The sequence below is a fragment of the Mesoplodon densirostris genome, chromosome 15 (assembly GCF_025265405.1).
Source record: "Mesoplodon densirostris isolate mMesDen1 chromosome 15, mMesDen1 primary haplotype, whole genome shotgun sequence".
In the NCBI taxonomy this organism is placed as follows: domain Eukaryota; kingdom Metazoa; phylum Chordata; class Mammalia; order Artiodactyla; family Ziphiidae; genus Mesoplodon; species Mesoplodon densirostris.
Genome location: NC_082675.1, coordinates 27,584,017 through 27,605,612, shown reverse-complemented (window position 1 = coordinate 27,605,612; position 21,596 = coordinate 27,584,017). Strand labels below are relative to the sequence as shown.

The 21,596-nt window shown below is 54.9% G+C and overlaps 2 protein-coding genes across 7 annotated transcripts in view; one reads left to right on the top strand and one right to left on the bottom strand.

The window, feature by feature from the left end:
- Positions 1-616: 616 nt before the first annotated feature.
- Positions 617-19,819, bottom strand: COMT (catechol-O-methyltransferase). The gene is made up of 5 exons (XM_060118418.1): positions 19,712-19,819; positions 6,020-6,361; positions 5,108-5,301; positions 4,741-4,872; positions 617-1,385 (listed from the first exon to the last, which is right to left on the bottom strand). The coding sequence occupies exons 2-5, from the start codon at positions 6,306-6,308 to the stop codon at positions 1,185-1,187; spliced, it is 816 nt and encodes a 271-aa protein (XP_059974401.1). The 5' UTR covers positions 6,309-6,361; positions 19,712-19,819; the 3' UTR covers positions 617-1,184.
- TXNRD2 (thioredoxin reductase 2) overlaps positions 19,764-21,596 on the top strand; it is a 34,585-nt gene continuing 32,752 nt past the window's right edge. For 3 of the 6 annotated variants that reach the window (XM_060118413.1, XM_060118412.1, XM_060118417.1), the window contains exon 1: positions 19,772-19,879. In XM_060118413.1, coding sequence (XP_059974396.1) covers positions 19,801-19,879 — 79 coding nt within the window. In that variant the 5' untranslated portion in view covers positions 19,772-19,800. Of the gene's footprint in view, positions 19,880-21,596 lie in introns of all 6 variants that reach the window. The other 3 variants (XM_060118414.1, XM_060118415.1, XM_060118416.1) reach the window with 3 other exon arrangements.

The following is a 21,596-nucleotide window of genomic DNA, read 5'->3' as shown; positions in this document are numbered from 1 at the left end:
ACAGGTGGGCCTCAGCCAGGTGGGGTGATCCTGGGGTCTAGGACCCCACCCTCTGCTGGGGCCCCCAAGGTGGCCAGAGGTCCAACCACTTGGGGGCCTTGGGGCTGAAGCACCAGGTCAGAGCTGGGGGCACCTGTGGATTTAGGTGCCAGCTGGGCACCTGCAGAAGTGCTGCAGCTGGTCTGAGTCTACTCTCTCTTCCCCAAACAAGGCCAAGTGGGACTGGGGACGGTGCTTCCCCTCAGAGCCACACATGGGCCCCAAAAGGCTGGGCACTGGACAGACCACATCTGGCACTGCTGCAGGGCCGTGTCCACCTTCCACAGCACCTGCTTGGTCAGAGATGGACCTGCAGGCTGGCTGACTGCCTTGTTCCGGTTTCCCAGGTGGGGCTCACCCCAGCCTGCAGACATCCCCATGGGGCTGTAACAGGTCCCCTAGGCCTGGCCACGGGAGCAGTACTGAGCAAGGCCGACCTCCAGCACTGCTGCGGCCAGTCTGCAGTGTTAGCATCTGGCCAAGGGGAGCAGCTTGTGTTTGGTGCAAAGCTGAGGACACCAGAGGAAAGAAGCATCATCACAGTGGCTGAAAAGAAGCACTCAGTTCATCTCTTACCTAAATATTTAGATCTTTAATTTTTATTTTACTATCTTTAAAACATGATATTGGTATATAAGATTGTTAACAGATGATTTTAGTAAAGAAGTTGCATTTCATTCTTAAAAAGGAAGTGAAAGAACTCAGGAGTCCGAAGTGTGGGGTGAGTTGTTGGTTATGGTGCCATCCCTGAGGCATTGCTGCCACCTGGTGACGGCAGACCTCAAGGGCAGGCTGCGTGAGTGCACAGCCCGTTCCCCGACTTCTGACTTTCTGAATCAGAAGCGTGACTGGAATGCTGGGGGGTGGGGGTGGGGGTGGGACACTATCACGGACACCACCTGCCTGAGCTGGCCTTTACAGTCAGATACTTTCCAGATTTACTGCAGTGATTTTGCAAGGTCAGCTGGTCGCGCTTGGGGTGGACCCACATGCAGGGGCCAGCGCGGGCAGGCCTGGGCCTCACAGGCCTTGAGGGTGTTGCACTGAGGACAGACGCACACATTGCAGACATGGGGCAGCTAGGAGTAGGGCCACCACACCCTTCAGAATCCGGCTTGGCCAGGGAGCTGGGGCAGGGTGGGTGGTCAAGGCTGCACAGGGCTGCCCGGGCCCTTGTAGACGACCTTCTCCAGGCCGTCCACCACCTGCGAGTACTCCAGGTACGAGCTGAAGTGCGTGCACTCGAAGCGGCTGCTCCCACGCACGTACTCCAGGAACTCTGGTGTCCCCGGACAGATGACGTTGTCGGCCAGCAACACTGTCCCCTTCCGCAGCAGGCCACACTCCTGCAGGGACAGATGGACGGTTGGAGGAGGTGAGGGTGGCCTAACCTGGGGTCAGCCCTGTGCCAGCTCCTCACTGGCAGCGGCCACAGCAGGAAAGGGCTGTGCTGGGCGGGGGTCTCCTTGCTCCTCCTGCATCCTCAGTACAGCAGGTGCTTACTAAGCGCTAGCTGGAAGTGTGAGTGGAGGAGGTGACGGGGCCAGGATTGGGAAAGCCACAGTGGTGACTAAGGCCAGTGGGTCCCTTGGTCACTGGGTGCCAGGAACACAGGGCTCCTCCAGGTCAGAGAGATGCCTGGTGCCCAGTGTGTGGGCTGCTGTCAGCGGTCACTGGAGGTTCAATCCGGCCTGACCAGGGTGACTGTTGGGGGGCAGAGATGGGGCACACCTCCCCACCCACCCACAAGCCTGGCCCTCGGGTCCACTCTGAGGCACCCCATTTCCACCAGCGCCTGGGCCCCGGGCAGCTGGCCAGTGTTCCGGGCTTGGGCTCTGCAGAGGGAGGAGCGGCTGGACCTCCCGGGTCCCTCTGCAGTCTCTCTACGCTGGGCGAGGAGATGCTTAGATTACATCAAAAATCAAAAGAGGAAATACCTCGAGAGGAAATGTTTGCCTGGGGGAGGGGGTGAAGGGACGGCCCAGTTGTTCTGTTGGTAGCTGAGTTTTCTTTACATGATCATCAAATAAAAGTGAAAAAGAAAAAAAAAAAAAAAGCAACCCCAAACGCAGAAAGCAAAATCAAGCAAGGGCCCCAGGCGTGTCTTAAGTTGCCAGCAGGACCACAGGGGCAGACGGGCACCCCCTGGTGACTTAGGAATGCGAGGTCCACTGTGCAGCCCTCGAGTCTCCCTGGTGGTGGCTGCCTCCCTTCTGGCCCATGGGCTGAGGGAGAGGCCAAGGGCCCTCAGGCCAGAGTGGAAAACACAGCTGTGAGATCAGTGAGGCTGGGACAACCCATGAGCCAGAATTTGAACAAAGTACCTCTATTGAATCATGGAGCGTTTCTCTTAGGGAAAAAAAAGGAACTTCCCAGCAACCTTGATGAGAAAGGGCAGCCTGGGAGCAGGCGCCCCCCACCCCCCACCCTGCCCAGCCCCAGGAGGGCATCTCAGGTCTGGGCAGGAAACGCCCAAGGCGAGCTGGAGCTCATTCTGAAGGATGCAGGTGGACAAGGTGGGCTCAGCAAGTCAGGTGCTAAACCCACAAGTTAATCACGGAGGAGGGATGCAAAAGCTGTGCCACCCTCCTGGGTACAGAGCCCTGGAGAGTTCTGGCCAGAAGCCCACGTCCGAGTAAGGCTGTGTGCTGGCCGCAGGGAAGGAACGGCATTCAGAGGACCAGAGCCGGGTCCACTGTTCCCTGACCCTCCCCCCTTCCGCCCAGGGTGTGGGCTGGGCTGAGACTCCGGCCACCGTGTGGCTTCTGTCTGTTTCTGGCTCTGGGGGAAGCCAGCTGCCCTGCTGGGAGGACACCCAAGCAGCCTGTGGAGAGGCCGGAGCAATGGGGGACCGAGGCCGCCTTGAAGCAGCTCCTGGTCTGAACAGCCACCTTCCCTCCCAGCCCCTCACCCCAACCCAGGGGGAGGAGCCAGGCCCAAGCAGAGCCTGGCTGCAGGGCTTCAGAGCGCACGTTCCCAATTCACAACTTTTCTTCTTTTGAGATAATTACCAGCTTTGAACAAGCGGCACTGAGAAAACTATTAGTTTCCTAGTTACTAAGGGCAATATTTGCTGCTTTTCTATCAATGCAGGCCCCGTAATTATCACACACCCCAAAGCTGCTGAAAACGCCCCTCCCGGTGACGCAGGCCCAGCTGCTCAGTTGCCCAGATGTGCTCCCTGCGGCCGCCCCGGCTCTGGCCTGAGGGCCTCTGTGCCAGCCCCCCACTGCCACCCATCTCGGCCAGCACAGGTCCCCGTGCAGCTCCTGGTCTGGGTCCCCTGCACCGCCACCCCTCCCCACTCCACACAGCCAACAGGATCTCTCCGGAAGACAGGTCTAGCCTGCCCTCACCTGCCTGAAGCCCTCCTCCGTGCCCTGCCTGTGTGGTCAAGCCCTCCACACACAGCCCTAGCCCACTGCCTCCACCCTGCCCAGTCCCAGACCATCCTGCACCCTCTCACACCACCCGAGCCAGGGCTGGTTCCTTCTCACCTTGTCCAGGCACCAGGCCCACTACACCCACGCCAACACCACTGGAGCAAGGTCCTGCCCGGCCCCAGCTATGGCTCAAGCAGCCGTGCCCCCCACGGCCACAGTCCCCCTGTGCCGGGCGATGCCCGGCCTGTGCGGGAGCCGAGGTGGGCGAGCAGGGGACTGACAACAAGGGTCAGCCCCATGTGGCTGCCGGGCTGGAGGCCGTGGTGGGGCAGAGCGTGGTGGTCGGGAGGGACAAGGGAGGGACAAGGTGGTGGTCATCAATATTGAGCTCCACTCACCTGGGGGTGAGGCAGCCTCCCGGCTACCACGTGGTGCCGGAGGAGCAGCTGGCACTGAGGCTGGACAGCCTGGGGGTGGGCACGGGGGGACGGGGGCGATGGGGCGTACAACAAGGAGTCTGGGGAGGAAGGTGGGCAGGAGACGCGTATTTCCCTGGCCGGCACCTGCCACCCAGTCAGGAGAGCCGCGTGGCCACTAGGCTGCCTCCCTCTTGTCTCCCCGGCCCAAGCCCTTGCAGCCCCGGGTGTTCACCCCTCCCAGCCACCCTGGCACAGGCTGCCCTGCAGGGATTCCCTTTCCTCCAGTCGCCACCCCGCCCAGGGCCCCGCACTCCCCTCCACGTCCTAACCGCAGGCAGGCTGGCCCAAGCCTCCCGGGCCCCCAGGGCCGCCCTTGGCTGGGCCCATCCCGGCCAGGTGGGCGCAAGGCTCCTGTCAACTATGAATTGGCATTTTCCATTGGCACTTACCATCTACCTCTACAAGGATTAAATCATTTGCTGCTGCAGCTGCTGACTGTCAACACCCACTGAAAGGAGCTCAGGTAGAGAGCTAAAATGAGGCACTCTGTGCTCTGGGAAAAACTGGCAGAACAGGTCTTCAGATAGATATTTTCAGGAGAAGATTTTATGAGCCCAATTCTTGTATCTCCTTGTATCTAGAAAAACACTAAAATCCTTCATGGTGATGACCGCTCCTCGTGACTAGCAGAAACATTTGGCAAAAAAATATGCGCTCGATTGCATGTACTCCCCCTTCACCAAAATCACATATATACTGACCTTCCCCCCTACCTCTTTGGAACAGTTTCTCAGAGCTATCGGGGGTCCTGTCTCCCAGGCTGCAGTCCTCATTCGGCCCCAAATAAAACTTAACTTGCTACTCTCACATTTTGCAATTTTTTTTAAGTCGACACTGACCTCCAGGAGGAGTGTGTCTGGCAGGTACCGGTCCTTCCAGTGATCGAGGAAGACCATGTCCACAGTGTCCACGTCATATTTCTTCTTCAGCTGGGGGATGATGTCCTCGGACGCCCCAATGACAACGGTCACCTGGAACAACAGACCCCCACCCAGACTCTTGAGTGTCCAAGGGGCTTCTGGGAGACAGGTTCCTGCTCTGCCCCTCCCTCTGGGGGCCTTGGGAGTCTCCTGCTCTGTGGACCGGGGATGCGGGCCAGCTGGGTAAACGTGGCCTTGAGCCGCCGGGGTGTGGCCCAGGCCCTTCCTGCCCTCCTGGCCCCTGGAACCTGTGTCCACATCTGTCACCCTAGGAATGGTGCCGCACCCTGTCCTGCAGGCCTGCGAAGTCCACCATCTGCTGGGTGATGGCGGCGTAGTCAGGGTTGAGCTCGATGGTGAGCAGCCGGGCACCAGGCAGCAGCAGGCGGGCCATTCGCACGGCCGAGTAGCCACAGTAGGCACCCAGCTCCAGCAGCACCGAGGGACGCTGCTCCCTCAACACGGCGTCCACGATCTGGCCTACGGAGGGGAGTGGGGTGAGCAGGCAGGGGGTGACCCACCCCAGTCCTGGCCCATCTCCTTCCTGACTGAGCAGCAGCCCCTCCCAGTGCCTGGCCCCTCAGGCCTCTGCTTTTGCACACGCTGCTTCCTCTCTTTTCCACCATTCCTCCCTGCCCCCAACTCGTCCTAACCCAGAGCTGCCCTCTGTGGAAGCCCCCAGACATGACAGACGTGACAACCACTGTCCAGCCCCCACTCTGCCCCCAGGCTGCACTCAGAGCCTCCCCGGCTCCCTTGAGCTGGACACTGTCAGAAGGTCCAAGGGGGCTGGACAGTTGCTGTCACGTCTGTCCCCAGGGCCTGACTCCAGGGGGTGTAGTGCGGCACTTGCCTGTGCCCCAGGCTGGAGTCCAAAGGTCAGGAGGCAGCCCAGGGGGGGCCTGGTGCCTGTGCCTGGCAGAGTCCAAGGGTCTCCATACACCCTCAGGCCCAGCCAGGACACCCAGGGACCCACTGCCCGCCCTGTGCTGACACCTGGCTCTGCCTGATGGCCTGCGAGTGCAGGGCCCACGTGGAGACTCTGCTGTTGCCTCTGACTGGCATTGGCAAGGGGCCCCCTGAACAGCACCTCCTGGGGGGGTTTATCAAATGTCCCACCCTCTCGTGGGGACAGCAACGTGGGCGTCTGGGCTCTGCACAGCCCCTGACCCTCACCTGTGCCGGCCGCACTGCCCACCTTTCTTGTCGCCCACGTTCATAGCCCACTCCTTCTGTGAGCAGTAGGCGTCGATGGCGTCCAGCACGCTCTCCGGGTCCCCGGCCACCGCGTGCTGCAGCACGTGGCGCAGAATACGCTGCTCCTTGCTGTTGCCCATGAGGAGGTTGCGGACGGGGTGCAGGACAAGCTCGTTCCAGCCAATGATGAACAGGCCCCAGAGTCGCAAGGCCTGCAGCAGCCACAGCAGCGCCAGCAGCACCAGGCCAAGGGCGCCAGCTGCCAGCAGCAGGGGCGGGGCCTCCAGCATCCGAGATTGGGCAATGGGCGGGGCTCTACCCGGCCTTGCAGCCTGAAGGACTCCTGGGAGCACATGGTCACCACGGTGTTAGTAACCTGCCCTCCTGGCTGACCCACGCTCTCAGTCTGGGGGTGCTGCCACTGACCCGCCCGGCCACCCCCCCGTGCTGATGGGGGTACAAGGTTCAAGAGGCCAGCCACATGCCTGGTGGCCAGCTCCAGGTGAGCACAGCTACAGCCCCACCCACCTGCACACCACTTCCCGCTGGGGCTGCGTCCCGGGTAGGGAGCAGGTGTGTCTGGCTTCCCCCAGCCCCTCGGCTTCCCAGGTGGCCCTGACAAGGGACACAGCTGGCCTGAGGCTTGTTTACACAGCACAGGGGAAGCCAGCCTCAAGCACAGCCCCCTTGGGCACTCCAGGAGCTCATGTGGCCCTGTGAGTTTCCAGAGAAGGACACAGGGCACAGCCCATTGGCTCTTCCCGTAGGGGACGACCACACAGGGCCAGTCTGTCCCCTCTTCCCCTTTGAGGAGGAAGGCCACCCTGCCACCCACACCACAGTGGGAGCGAGACAGGCCTCCCCCTGGCAAGCGACCCTTTAGGCAGGTAGCTGGGGTCCCAGTCAGATGAGGGGCCCAGGGCCCCTGAGACATGGCAAGGCTGAGCTGGCACAGAGCAGAGACCTTAAAATGGAAAAGGATGAAAGACAGAGGAAGGTGGGAAGCTTCCATCGGGGCTTGCAGTCACACAGGGGTCATGCACAGGAAGGGGCCACACAGGACCCCACTCCCCGAGAAGCTCCCATTGGGAAAGGCACATGGGAAAGCGGGCAGGCCAAGGATCTTGGAGGGGAGACCCCTCAAGGACAGCTCAGGGCTCCAAACCCCAATGCCCTGGACCACGAGGAGGGGGCCTGGTGGGCAGAGCAGGGATGAACAGGGGAGCCTGGACACCCAGACGACTGAGTGGTCTCAGGCCACATGGCCTATTTACACCAGGCACAGTGAGCCCGTGGTCAGCAGGTCAGAGTCTGCACACACAAAGGCCCAGGTGGGGTCCACGCCCCGCTCTACTCCCAGGCCACTGACCAGACCTGCCTCCTCAGACGGCTCTGCCCCCCACGCCCCTCCTCTGAGCTCAGCAGCAAAGCAGATGGAATTTGTGTGGGGTTCTCCTGCCTTTAGGTAATTTAAGCAGGAACCATAACCTGAAGGTGACCAGAGTCCTGGCACGTGGGCCCCTCCCGGAGGCCGGTCTGGCCCTCAAGTGAGAGCAGAGAGGCAGTGAGACGTAGCCTGGAGCGTCCCCCAGTCTGGGACTCCAGGGACAGCCTCCCTGGTTTCCCTGGTCCTGGCACTGCCCTGCAGGCTAAGGAGGCACATGCCCCACGGGGCAGGACGCACCACCACCCAGGAGGCAGGTGGGGGAATCACAGGGGAGGCGCCATGGGTTAAGGCACAGCGCTTTCTTCCAGGGACAGGTGACAGGACTCAACAAGGAGGGGCCGAGTGGCCTGAAGTGACCAGAACTGCTCACTGTGCTCCTTTCTGCGAGCTTAGGAGCCCCTAACCACACCTGTGTTGCTTTATGTATCATGACTATCTTCACTAGCGGTGGTGAGATGTTGGATCATTTTGATTTATTCTCTGGGTTGATGAAAAAAACTAATAAATGTTACACATAAATATCAAAAATAAGAAGGAATATTCCAGGGACTTCCCTGGTGGCTCAGTGGTTAAGAATCTGCCTGCCAATGCAGGGGACACAGGTTCGAGCCCTGGTCTGGGAAGATCCCACATGCCGCAGAGCAACTAAGCCCGTGCGCCACAACTACTGAGCCTGCGCTCTAGAGCCCGTGTGCCACAGCTACTGAACCCTGCGTGCCTAGAGCCCGTGCTCCACAACAAGAGAAGCCACTGCAATGAGAAGCCTGCGCACTACAACGAAGAGTAGCCCCCACTTGCTGCATCTAGGGAAAGCCCACGCCCAGCAACGAAGACCCAACGCAGCCAAAAATAAATTTATTTTAAAAATAAATAAATAAATAAAGCCACTGAAGGAAGCCACACTTGGAGGAAGCGCTTCAGGGCCATGGAGAACCCTCTAAAGGGAAACAAAACATGGAGGGCTCCTCTTGTTTTAGGTCTTCGTACCCAAGTGTCTTCTGCTCTGCCCTTCCAAAGAGCCATGGTGAGGTCACTTGGTGTACCCAGCGGTGGCCTTGGGACCCTAGGATCCCAACGCCCTGCTTGGCTCTGGGCCCAGGGTGGGAGATAAAGAGCCCCAGTTACCCTGACAGGAGGACAAAGGGGCCGTTGGCCAGAAGGTAAGAGCCGATGACCGAGGGGCACCCTCGAACCCTCTGTTTCTGTGTGTCCTAAACACACCATGATGGAAAGGTTTTAAGGGGCTTGCAAAGTGCACTTTCCAAACATGGTTCCCGACCGCAGTGAGGGGAAGGGGCAAAGCTCTGTGCAGGATGCTGTGTCCTGTTCCCGGTGGCTCTCGCCTCAGGACAGGGGCAGTCCTGGGAGAGGCTGCTGTGGCGATCCGGTTTTGCTGAGGAGGCTGGACCTTCATGAGGCCTCCACAGGTGACACATTTAGCATCATGATAGCGAGAGGGAAGTTGAGGGAGACACAGATAAATGAAAAGACATCCCATGTCCATGGACTGGAGACTTGACATTGTCAGGATGTAAACAGTGCCCAGCGTGACCCTCAGATACAATGCCACTCTCACCAAAAAAGTCCAATAGCGGGCCTCCCTGGTGGCGCAGTGGTTAAGAGTCCGCCTGCCGATGCAGGGGATACGGGTTCGTGCCCCGGTCTGGGAGGATCCCATATGCCGCGGAGCGGCTGGGCCCGTGAGCCATGGCCGCTGGGCCTGCGCATCCGGAGCCTGTGCTCCGCAACGGGAGAGGCCACAACAGTGAGAGGCCCGCATACCGCAAAAAGAAAAAAAAAAAAAAAAGTCCAATAGCATTTTTGCAGAAATAGAAAAATCCATCCTAAAAATCATATGGAATCTCAAGGGACCTACAATAGCCAAAACAATCTTGGGAAAGAACAAAGTTGGAGAACTCACACTTCCTAATTTTAAAACTTACTGCAAAGCTACAGTAATTAACACACTGTGGTATAGACACATAGAACAAACGGACAGAACTGAGAGGCTGGAAACAAACCTTCACGTCTATGATCAAATGATTGTTTTACAAGGTGCCAGGACCACTCCATAGGAAATTGTTCTGGGACAACTAGAGTTCCGCCTGTGAAAGAATGAACTTGGACCCTTACCTCACACCATATACAAAACTAACTCAAAATGCATCCAAAACCTAATTTTAAGAGATAAAACCATAAAACTCGTAGAAGAAAACGTAGGAGTAAATCTTCATGACCTTGAATTTGGCAATGGATTCTTTGATATGACACCAAAACCACAGGCAACAAAAGAAAAACAGATAGAATTTCATTAAAATTAAAAACTTTGTGCATCAAAGGACACTATCTAGAGAGCAAGGGACAACCCAGGGGATGGGAGAAAATATTTGCAAACCACATATCTGATGAGGGTTTAAAGTCCTGAATATATATAAGAATTCCTACAACTCAAAGACAACAACCCAGTTAGAAAATGGGCAAAGGACATGAATAGACATTTCTCTAAAGAAGATACACCAACAACCAATAAGCACACGAAAAGGTGCCCAACATCACTAGTCACTAAGGAAATGTAGATCAAAGCCACAAGGTATGACTTCACACAAATTAGGATGACTTCCCCCAAAAAAGGGAACATAACGAGTGTTGGCAGGGATGTGGAGAAATCGGAAACTCGTGCACGGCTGATGGGAACGTAAGACGGAGCAGCTGCTGTGGAAAAAAGCTGGTGGTTCCTCAAAATGTTAAATATAGAGTCACCATATGACCCAGCAATTCCAATTCTGGGAGTGGACCCAAGAGAACTAGGAGCAGGGACTTGAACCTGCACTTGTCCACCCACGTTCTGAGCAGTGTGAGTCACAGCAGCCGAGGGACGAACGAATGGAAACGGACGAACGGACAAAGTGTGGTCTATCTGCACACTGGGGCATCACTTGTCTATTAAGATGAATGCAGCCCTGATTCATATCCCACAAGGAAGGAAGTGCTGACACCCTGCTACATCACGGATGGACCTAGAGGACGTTATGCTCAGTGATATAAGCCAGACACAAGAGGATAAATACTGAATGTTTCCACTCATATGAAATACCTACAAGAAGCAAATCCACAGAGACAGAAAGCAGAACAGAAGTTGCCAGGGGCTGGGGAGGAGGAGGGTAATTACTGCTGAATGGGGACAGAGCTTCTGCCTGGGATGATGAGAAAGTGCTGAAAATAGCGGCAATGGTTACCCAACTATGTGAATGCACTTAACGCCACCGAACTGTACGCTTAGAAATGGTTAAAATGGTAAATTTTAACTTATGTATGTTTTACTACAGTAAAAACAGTGGAAAACCAAGAAAACAAGACACCTTGTTTCTGGTCCTCCCTATTCCAAAAAGAAAAAGGGACACACCACTCCCCACTAGGAAGCAGGATCCAGAAAAACCAGCCCAGCTCCCAGTCTCTCTGTCCTCTGGCCGCCTGCCCCCTGAGACTGGGTGCCTGGGGGCAGCCTGCTGCCCGCCCCACAGTGCACACTCACCCCCTTCTGGGAGGAGGGGAAGGCCTTCTTGTCCTGAGCTTCCTCCGACACCTCCAGTGTATGTACATACCCTGCATCCATCTCCCCAGAGAAAGCATGTGGACCTGGGTAAGGGGCAGGCCCTCTCTCCCAAAACCACAACAGCAACAGCCCACCCCGCAAACCTTCCTTATTATAAGCCCATTATTTTTATGGCTGCGTTGGGTCTTTATTGCTGCTCGCGGGCTTTCTGTAGTTGCCGCGAGTGGAGGCTACTCTTCGTTGTGGTGTGCAGGCTTCTCATTGGGTGGCCTCTCTTGTTGAGGAGCCCGGGCTCTAGGCACACGGGCTTCAGTAGTTGTGGCTCGTGGGCTCTAGAGCGCAGGCTCAGTAGTTATGGCGCACGGGCTTAGTTGCTCCGCGGCATGTGGGATCTTCCCGGACCAGGACTCGAACCCGTGTCCCCTGCATTGGCAGGCGGCTTCTTAACCACTGCGCCACCAGGGAAGTCCCAAGCCCATTCTTAAGTGTTCCCCCTGCAACCCCCAAACCACGCCCTCCCTCATCTCCTATCACCACTTATCCTCCTGGAGATAATCCCCCCAAGGGTCCAATGCAGACGCTGGCCAGGGCCCTGGCCCCCCTCAGACCCAGGTGGGGACCGGCAATCGGGGCACGGACACCCAGAGCCATGGGATCTTCCGTCCCGGGGTTCCGAGGCTTGTCTGAAAGGTCCATCAAGACACTGGGAATGCCTCTGGCCCCTCTGCAAAGAGCTGAATGTGCTGTGGCACCCGGGTCGCCCTCCCCCTGTCTGGAGAGCAGTGGATGCCTGGGCCTCAGCCACACTCGTGGGGAAGCCGAGGGTGGGCCATATGGCACTGGTGTGGGGGCTCCAGGAGCCACACAAGGCCGGCCAGCCTCCCGGAGAAAGGGCTTGAGGGGCGCAGCGTCCCCAAAGGGCAGGCCTCAGAGCACAGGCAACAGTTGGGGGCAAAAGTGTGGGCTGGCCAGGGTCCTTGTGAAGGGGGTCCAGGAGCTGGGTGTCTGCCGGGGACATGCAAAGCTGTGCGCTCAGGCAATGCCTGTGTACACCCCGTGGGACGCGGAGGCCCAGGGACCACAGGCTCATCTCCCTTCCTTGTGATTCTGGCTCCAGGCACGTCCACAGACCACAGTGAGGACAGGTGCTACCCCTGAAGCAGGGGGCAGGGGAAGGCCAGAGCACCTCCTGGGCTGGAGTCCCTCCTGGCCCTTGGGGGCCACTCTGCTCCTCCCTGGGGACTCCCTGCAGCCCCACTGACGGAGCAGCACTCGGGCTGCCTCTGCCCACTTCCTCCTGGTCGGCACAGCATCCTTGCTAAGGATAAGGTGGTCTTAAGTGGCTCCCCTTTCCACTCCCTCCTCCCCCAGCCCCTGCCTCCTCTGCCCTCTGTCCCTTCTGGGCCTTTCCCCTCCCCCCAGCCCCTAAAATCCCCCAGCCCCTGAAACCTTGGGCCCTGCCCCACTGGGGGCTCTCAAGGGACTCAGGGACCCCCGAAAGCAACCACTTGAGGCTGAAAAGGAAAAAAAAGTGAATTGGAAACATTTAGTCTACGCCTCCCTACGATTACGTATCAGGGAAGAAAAAATCTTAAAGGTGTCCCCACAGATGCTGGTGGAAAGCTTTAAGGCCTCATATGGAACAGGTAATTAGCCTGCCCCACCTGCCACAACATGATTTGGATAAAAATATAAAACAAAGCAAAGACAAGGTCCAACTCTTACATAAACTAGTGAGTTTTATATAATTGTATTTATGTCTGACGCATAGCTAAAATTTTTTTAAAGAAAACCATCTCTGTTTGCATCTGTCTGTATGTTTATGTAAGATTGTATGTTTATATATATATATATATATATATATATATATATATATATATATATATGATATTTCCCTACCTCCAGATGGTATTACCAAATCAAGTTATAAAATTCCTTAAAGGAGTTCTATCCTAATTGGCTTCGAGAGGAACAAGCACTTAAATAAATTAAATCTTCCTAAAACTCCTGAAATATAAGGACCAACTCAACTGTTTTTCAAGTTCCTGTAATTTGGTAAATCTTTGCTAAATAAAACTAGTTTAATATTGTTCATTTCATAAAACAGGTGTATCTTTAGAGTTGTCAACATTAAACATAGTGCAAATACACATTTTTATTCTACTTGGTTTACTAGTCAAATAGCTAATATTTTATCCACTAGACATTTAAGATTTTACACGTAAGTTTGATTTTAAATCAAATCTAGTCACTATTCTGACAAACTTTATTTCAATAATAATTGTGTTTTATAATGTGTCTGCCTAAAAACAGTTTCCAAAATCTTTTTGGTAACTTGCAACCTTAGAGTTATGCCAAGTTAAGTTAAATAACAGATATTCATTGAATATCTAAATAATTTCTAAATAAGATAAAGTGCTGAGGATTTCCCTGGTGGCGCAGTGGTTAAGAATCCGCCTGCCAATGCAGGGGACACGGGTTCGAGCCCTGGTCCAGGAAGATCCCACATGCCGCGCAGCGACTAAGACTGTGCACCACAACTACTGAAGCCCGCGCGCCTAGAGCCTGTGCTCAGCAACAAGGGAAGCCACCGCAATAAGAAGCCTGCTCACCGCAGCGAAGAGTCACCCTCACTCGCCGCAACTAGAGAAAGCCTGCACACAGCAACAAAGACCCAATAGCCAAAAATAATCAATCAATTAATTTAAAAAGATAAAGTGCTGAAACATTCATTATTAGGCATAAGTTTATATACTTTTGGCTTCTCATGTTTATATGATACAAAGAAGCTAAAGACATTTGGGTGTGTTAATAAACATATTCTTGCCACAGTTAAACAATTTGTACTGTCAAAAGCATCTACCTTACAGATTACGAGATGTTATATTCATAAAATTTGCTAATCTGCTACAGAATACTGGGATATGACAGACAATTTGCAATTGCCTATTTCCTAGTTTTCTCTGTAAAATAAAGGTTGCTAATGGTTAAAAATTATAATCAGTGTGTGAGAATAAAACTACTACTAGATACAAAGCAAAGGGAAACAACTTGGTACACAAAGTTGGAAAATAGGATGTGTTCTTATGTGAAAAGTATGCAGAGAATGTAGGATGTGTTTTTGTTAGGGAAGGAGAGTCGTTTTGTCCTCAAGTAAAATAAAAAAGAGGGAAACAAACCTGAATGGACATAGAAAGTGGTGGAAGGTTTGTGGAAAAGGAATTTTGTGTTGTGAGGTTACAGCTGGCTAAGGTTAAATGGATTTGTATACAAAGTTTTCTTAAATGAGCTTTACCATCAATAGCATACTGATACAAAACTAGAGCTTGTTTTCCTCTCTGTTAAAATGAGATTTCTTGGATTATTGGTCTGCTTTTAATAAGAGATTGTAAAAGGTTTCTCTCTGCCTTTTGAATAATCTTCCTAGGAAACAAAGCTGTGTCTTAAAATAATTCCCTGTACCCCTCGTTGCCACTCGGGAGAACTGAGTGTCCCCATTGGTCAAAAGCCCAGGTCTGCAGTCCTGTTTCCTCCTGTTACTACTTGTGAGCTCCCGTATTGTCACTTGGTTAAGGAGATAACTGAGTCTTGTTTTGCAGTGAGCTGGGATCCTATTTAATCAAGTGTTCAAACCGTCTGACATTTTGGACAACTCTGTCTTCCCAAAATCAATCCTAAATGAAGTCTGGATCTCAAAATGGCTTTGGGATTTCCCAGAGGGTCCTTGGAAAATCTCAGTGGTTTGTACTTTTACCTTGTAAAAGAAGGGATGTTAAAAATAATTAGGTCTGTCTGTTAAGATAATAATTAGGTCTGTCTGTTATGGTAAACTGCATGGGAAGCAATGTCAAATAAGAAGAGAATCTTAACTTTCCATATGTTATATTTGTACAGGTAAACACTATTAATATAAATATTTTAGAAATTTTGTTTGCTTTCTATATGTTCTGGTATAATGTTGTCACTCATAATTATAGTTAATATTTAGAATGGTGTGTATGTTACAGAAACACCCAAATTTCCTTGTTAATTGTGTTTTTATGATGACCTCTCATCAGTTCTTTTTTTTTTTAATTTTTATTTTTGGCTGCGTTGGGTCTTTGTTGCTGTGCATGAGCTTTCTCTGGTTGCAGTGAGCAGGGGCTACTCTTTGCTAAAGTGTGCGGGCTTCTCATTGCAGTGGCTTCTCTTGTTGCAGAGCACGGGATCAAGGCATGTGGGCTTCAGTAGCTGTGGCACGCGGGCTCAGTAGTTGTGGCACGCAAGCTCTAGAACGCAGGCTCAGTAGTTGTGGCACACAGGCTTAGTTGCTCCATGGCATGTGAGATCTTCCCGGACCAGGGCTCGAACCCATGTCCCCTGCACTGGCAGCCGGATTCTTACTGCACCACCAGGGAAGCCCCTCTCATCAGTTCTTTAACCACAGTCATTTAAAGTCTTTTGTCAGATACAGGTAACTCTGTTTCACTCTGATACTTCTCCAAAGCATTTGTAATCAGCTACAGGCCAGGGGGCTTCATCCTCAACAAAAAGGGTTTGTCTCAGAGACCTGCAGAAGGACTGGGCAGGGACCTCGGGCAGTGCCATCCCTCTGGACTAAGGATCAGAACCCAGAACCCAGAACTCTAGTGGAGAAACCCATGGGCCTAGGAACTGCTCTCCCAAGATCAAGCAGAACGAAAACTAACTACATGACACAATGTTCATTGCAGCTCTATTTACAATAGTCAGGACACTGAAGCAACCTAAGTGCCATCGACAGATGAACGGATAAAGAAGATGTGGCGCATATATACAATGGAGTATTACTCAGCCATAAAAAGAAACGAAATTGAGTTATTTGTAGTGAGGTGGATGGACCTAGAGTCTGTCATACAGAGTGAAGTCAGAAAGAGAAAAACAAATACTGTATGCTAACACGTATATATGGAATCTAAAAAAAAAAAATTGGTTCTGAAGAACCTAGGGGCAGGACAGGAATAAAGACGCAGAGGTAGGGCCTCCCTGGTGGCGCAAGTGGTTGAGAGTCCGCCTGCCGATGCAGGGGATACGGGTTCGTGCCCCGGTCTGGGAGGATCCCATATGCCGCGGAGCGGCTGGGCCCGTGAGCCATGGCCGCTGAGCCTGCGCGTCCGGAGCCTGCGCGTCCGGAGCCTGTGCTCCGCAACGGGGGAGGCCACAACAGTGAGAGGCCCGCATACCGCAAAAAAAAAAAAAAAAAAAAAAGACGCAGAGGTAGAGAATGGACTTGAGGACGCGGGAAGTGGGAAGGGTAAGCTGGGACGAAGTGAGAGAGTGGCGTGGACATATATACACTACCAAATGTAAAATAGATAGCTAGTGGGAAGCAGCCGCATAGCACAGGGAGATCAGCTCGGTGCTCTGTGACCACCTAGAGGAGTGGGATAGGGAGGGTGGGAGGGAAATGCAAGAGGGAGGAGATATGGGGATGTATGTATATGTATGACTGATTCACTTTGTTATAAAGCAGAAACTAACACACCATTGTGAAGCAGTTATACTCCAATAAAGATGTTAAAAAAAAACCAAAACTAACTACATGAGACTAAGTAAACTGACAAAGCATGATTACAATTTTTATGGCTCCTGTTTAGAATACTGTTGGCTCTTTTCTTTTTTAAGAGTTATTTGTTTATTTTTTAAGTTATTATTTATTTATTTGGTTGTGCCGGGTCCTAGTTGTGGCAGGCCAGCTCCTTAGTTGCAGCTCGAGGGATTCTTAGTTGCGGCTCACTGGCTCCTTAGTTGCGGCATGAGAACTCTTAGTTGCAGCATGCACGTGGGATCTAGTTCCCTGACCAGGGGATGAATGCAGGCCCCCTGCATTGGGAGTGCTGAGTCTTATTCACTGCACCACAGGGAAGTCCCTTGTTGGCTCTTTAATGTCCCATTTTCTGGATATTAGAGAAAAAAAAATTTCCCTTTTCTCTTAAGCTGTCTATGAGTCATAACAATCTAGTAAGTTATACATCTGTAAACAAAATTGAAGCATTTATGTTTTTCTCTGTACCTGATCCCTCCAAAAATCAGAAACTATTATTGAGTATCCTTATTTTCATAGCAATATAGTTATTTGCATAGGTTTAATAAGACTCTGTTTTCTTTGTGATAGGACATAACTGAAAACATTGGTTGTATTACCAAGGAATGTCATGTTTGAAAATGACACATGGATTCAGCTATGACTAGACGGTTCTAAGGAACTGCAGTCACTTTATGGAACCAAGGCTTAAAAAGCCCTCTGGGAAAACCCAGCCTGGTGCTGGGCATCCAGGGTCCCCAGTCTCCCAGGGAGCGAGGAAGGTCGCCTCCTACAGGCCTAGGAACCCTGGGATATTGGGGGAACCTTGAGCAGAGAGGCGTTCACTCGAGTCTACAGGTGAATTCTGCTGGCACTTTCTTGACTTCCTAGTCTTGGAAGCTTTTAAATGTCCAATCTGAGATTCCCTGTAAAAAACTCCATGAGGCAAACTTTAAAAGGGCTGTGTGTCAACCATTATTCTTGCTGAACTTACGTAAAGAATCAGCCCAAATCTAGTGAGACCAGAGCTATTTTTTTTTTTTTTTTTTTGTGGTACGCGGGCCTCTCACTGTTGTGGCCTCTCCCGTTGCGGAGCACAGGCTCCGGATGCACAGGCTCAGCGGCCATGGCTCACGGGCCCAGCCGCTCCGCGGCATATGGGATCCTCCCAGACCGGGGCACGAACCCGTATCCCCTGCATCGGCAGGCGGACTCTCAACCACTGCGCCACCAGGGAGGCCCGACCAGAGCTATTTTGTAAACAAGAATAATCTTACTTTATCTTTGATCAAAAATGGCAGTGACTACAGAGAGAAATTTTGTCTCAGTGGAGAAAATAATATACCTTGTGGGTCATCAGAGTCCAGTCCTGTCTATTGCCTTTGAGGTTTTATCTGCCTGTTCGCTGGACTGCACTGCCAACTTACAACATTTGTCAGCATTCAGCAGATCCCCAGGCCTTTCCATTTCCTTCAAAATCTGGTACACCTCTCCAAATATCAATTTTTCCCATTTTCCTCCCTCCCTCCTGGTGTGACTGCCCAGACCCATCCTGGGACTCAGGTGTCGTGTAGCTGCCCTTTTCCTCCAGGGTCTGAAAAAGCCCTGGAAGCTGAAGGCAGATAAGGTGGCAGGAACTTCAGAGAACCGGTCACCACTGCCCATCACAGGTGGGCCACTGCGTGAGCCCACCGGGATGCCCACGTCTCCCGGGCTCTGCTCCGGACGGAAGTAGCCTTGCCTGCGACCCTGAGCTCTCCACATCACCACAAACATTCACAGGCAAACCAGGAAATCTAGTGGACTGCCACCACGGCCTCACTCCACCACTTAGAGACTTGAGAGCTCAACGTCTAAAATCTTCTCAACTGGCCGGCCTCAGGACTGAAAACCCGGGTTTACTGTTGGCTCCGACCATTCACTAAGGAGACGCTCCCAGACAGAACCCAGCCAGGCCCCTCTGAGCCCTCTTCTCCAAGAGACCTCCTGTAAAGACTGGAACAAACACTGCGTTTCACAGCTAGAGGCCACTTCCCTACAATGCCCTGGCCCCCCACGGTGCCCGCCTGACAAGCTCATCACTTCTAGCAACACCGTCCAGCTTCTGCAGGAGGGCAGGAGTCAAAATCCAGTTGGCAAGCTCAGGTGGGAGTCACATGGCCCATGCCTCTTCACACTTTTTGTATTTTCTACCCCCTGAGTCTCGAGCCCCGATGCCCCCCAACCCACACTTAAAAGGCCCAGTTGCCTCTGAGCAAGTCTGGAGGGTGCTGGGGTCTTTACCCAACTGTGCAGTTACCAATGTCCTCTGTGTTTATCTGACCCACTCTCCTGGCAAGCCCCTCAGACCCTCCAGTAGTGGAGGCAGCAGCGTGCAGGAATCCCACTGTTCAAAACTCAAAGGCTGGTCTGGGGCAGGTCGAGACCCAGGCTTCCCCCTTCTGGTAGGGCCACCATTCCCACAAAAGGTAAGGCCCCAGGGCACCCCGGGGCCTGCCAGAGCTACCAGTTGGCTGAGGCCCTCGCCCAGGCCCCCACGGTTCTCCCTCTCCGAGGACCCAAGGACAGTCAGACCCTGACTCCGCAACCCATTCCCATGGCCAAGCCCTCCCAGAAGCCAACACGCCTGGGGTCGCGGTCTCCAAGCCCTGTGGTGGCCTCTGTGCCCAAGTGGACTTTCTCTCTGCAGCACGACTCCCCATTCCTCCACCAGCCTGGTGCCACCGCCCCCACCCATGTCAGGAGACCCCACCCCTTGTCCAGAGAGCCCCTCACCCCAGGCCTGGGACACCCCCACCCCCCACCCCACTTAAGGTCTAGAGACTCCACCTCATGTCCGGAGACCCACTACAGATCCGGGGACCTCGCCACCCTAGGTCCCGGAACCCCACCCCAGGTTAAAGCCCCCCTCCATGTCCGGAGACCCTGCCCCAGATCCGGGGACCCGACCCCCCCATTTAGGGTCCGGAGACCCCACCTCACCTCCGGAGACCCACCCCATGTCCAGGGACATCCCCCGCCCAGGTCGGAGCCCCCCGCAGGTGGATCCCTCCACCCGGATCCGCCCCCCATTCGAGGCTCCTCGCCCCGGGTCGGAGCCCCTCTCCCCGTCCGGACGCCGCCGGGTGGGCCCCGGGCCGCGCGCACCAACCTTGGGCGTCTCCGTCGGTCGTCGGCGCAGGCAGCGCGGCGGGCAGCCCGACCCGGCCAAGGCCCCAGGCGGCGGCGGCGGCGGCGGCGATGGCGGCGCTGTGGGGATCTGCCAGGCGCTTCCGGTGGCGCGTGCGGGCCGTGCCGGGCGGAGCGCGGGGCGCGGCAGGTCTGCGGAGCGCGAGCTGGCGGGCGCAGGATCGGGGTCCGCGCGGGGAGGCGGGGCGGGGGCCGAGGGGTCCGCGCCGGCGCCCTTTCCCCGCGGGGAACAGCGCGGGGAGAGTGGCCGCCTCCCGATCCCCTGGCCCAGCATTACCTGTGGTCCCGACCGTGGTGACGGTGGCTCATCTCCCGAGGTCACCAGGTTTCGCGCCCTGCGCACCCCACTGGACAGGCCTCCCACCTCCTCCCCAAGGCCCCGTGGGCGCACACAGCAGGTGCTCAATAGATGCACGTGCAGGGAATCGAGGGGACGCTGAGTCCGGCGGTCTGCGCTCTGTGGGTGCCATGGGGGAGCGGAGCACACTCTGCTGGTCCTCCTGGAGCCACCAAGGGTCATGGACCAAACCTGACAGCAATCCGATGACCGCGAGTGCTGGGCCTGCTAGGGTCCTGAGCACCGGCTGGGCACACAGGGCAGGGGTGGGGTGGTGGTTCCAGGTTGGGGGGCTCCCCTAGAGCTGGCCACAGTGCCACCGTAGTGTGGCCGGTCCCACGCATGACAACATTCTCCCCACCACATCCCTGCAGGGACCATCCCCCAGACCCTACCCCTGGACTGCCCCACAGGGAGTGAGTGCTGAGGTGCTGGAGCAGGGACAGGGGGAGGGCTCCTTCACGGATAGGGTGCTGTGGGAGGAAGATTGGCGGCCCTGGCCAGCTGTGTGCCACCCGGCCTTGGGGAGCAGGGCTAGGTATACCTGCGGAGTCTGGGGAGGCGGTCACCAGCTCCTGAGGTGGGGATGGAGGGCTGCTCTCGGTGGCTTTGCTGGCCCCTGGGCCCCCCTTGCTGCACGTGTCAGGCAGGACCTTCACGATTAAAGCCCTCAGTCCTCATGCTGCAGCTGCTGTGACAGCCCAGGCCATGCAGGCTGGCAGGAGGCCATGCACCCAGAGTTCTGCCCCCACACTCAAGGGCAGAAGGGGGGCCCCCAGGGCCAGGGTGAGGAGGAACAAGTAGGGCCTGGGGACGGTGCCAACACCTAGTCAGCAGGGTCTGATTTTGAGCCTCAGCCTCCACTTCAGCCCCAGAGCTCATGATAGGAACATGCCTGCCCCATCCAGGCAGGGGGGTGGCAGACGTGGCCCCTGAACAGGAGCCAGAGTGACCATGATGCCGGTGTCACCTGTCCCCTAACCCCTGCTGCCAGCAGAGAGCGTGCAGGGGGGACAGCTATGGGGACGCTCCCCCAGGTGGCTCCTGAGGTGGCCAGCGGCCTGTGGGTTCACGGGGGCCTCCACCTCCCCAGAATGCTGTTCCCGAGGCCTCCCTGTCCTGTTGGGGCTCCGCTCTTTTCAGGCCCCATACCAGCCGCTGTGTTCAGGGAGGAGCAGAAAATCAGAAGAGGGTGGGCTCAGGACACAGGGGCAGACACACCTTCCCGGCTGAGCCCCTGCATGCGGGAAAGGGAGCCAGGCTGTGAGGTGCCCCAGGGCACCCCATAGAGTGCACGGGTGTGTCCCCAGCTGACACCCTAAGGGCAGCACCCGCCCTGCCCGTCTTGGGGTCCTTCAGGGCCCTTCCTCCCCCACAGTCTACCCAGACCCCCCAGTTGTTTAAAGGCAGATTTCCTGCAGTGGAGCCTACAGAGGCCCCACGGAGGCCTCTGCTAAGTGCTTATCAGACAGACAGGGCTGCTGGGCGTGCACGTGGGGAGAGCCCACCG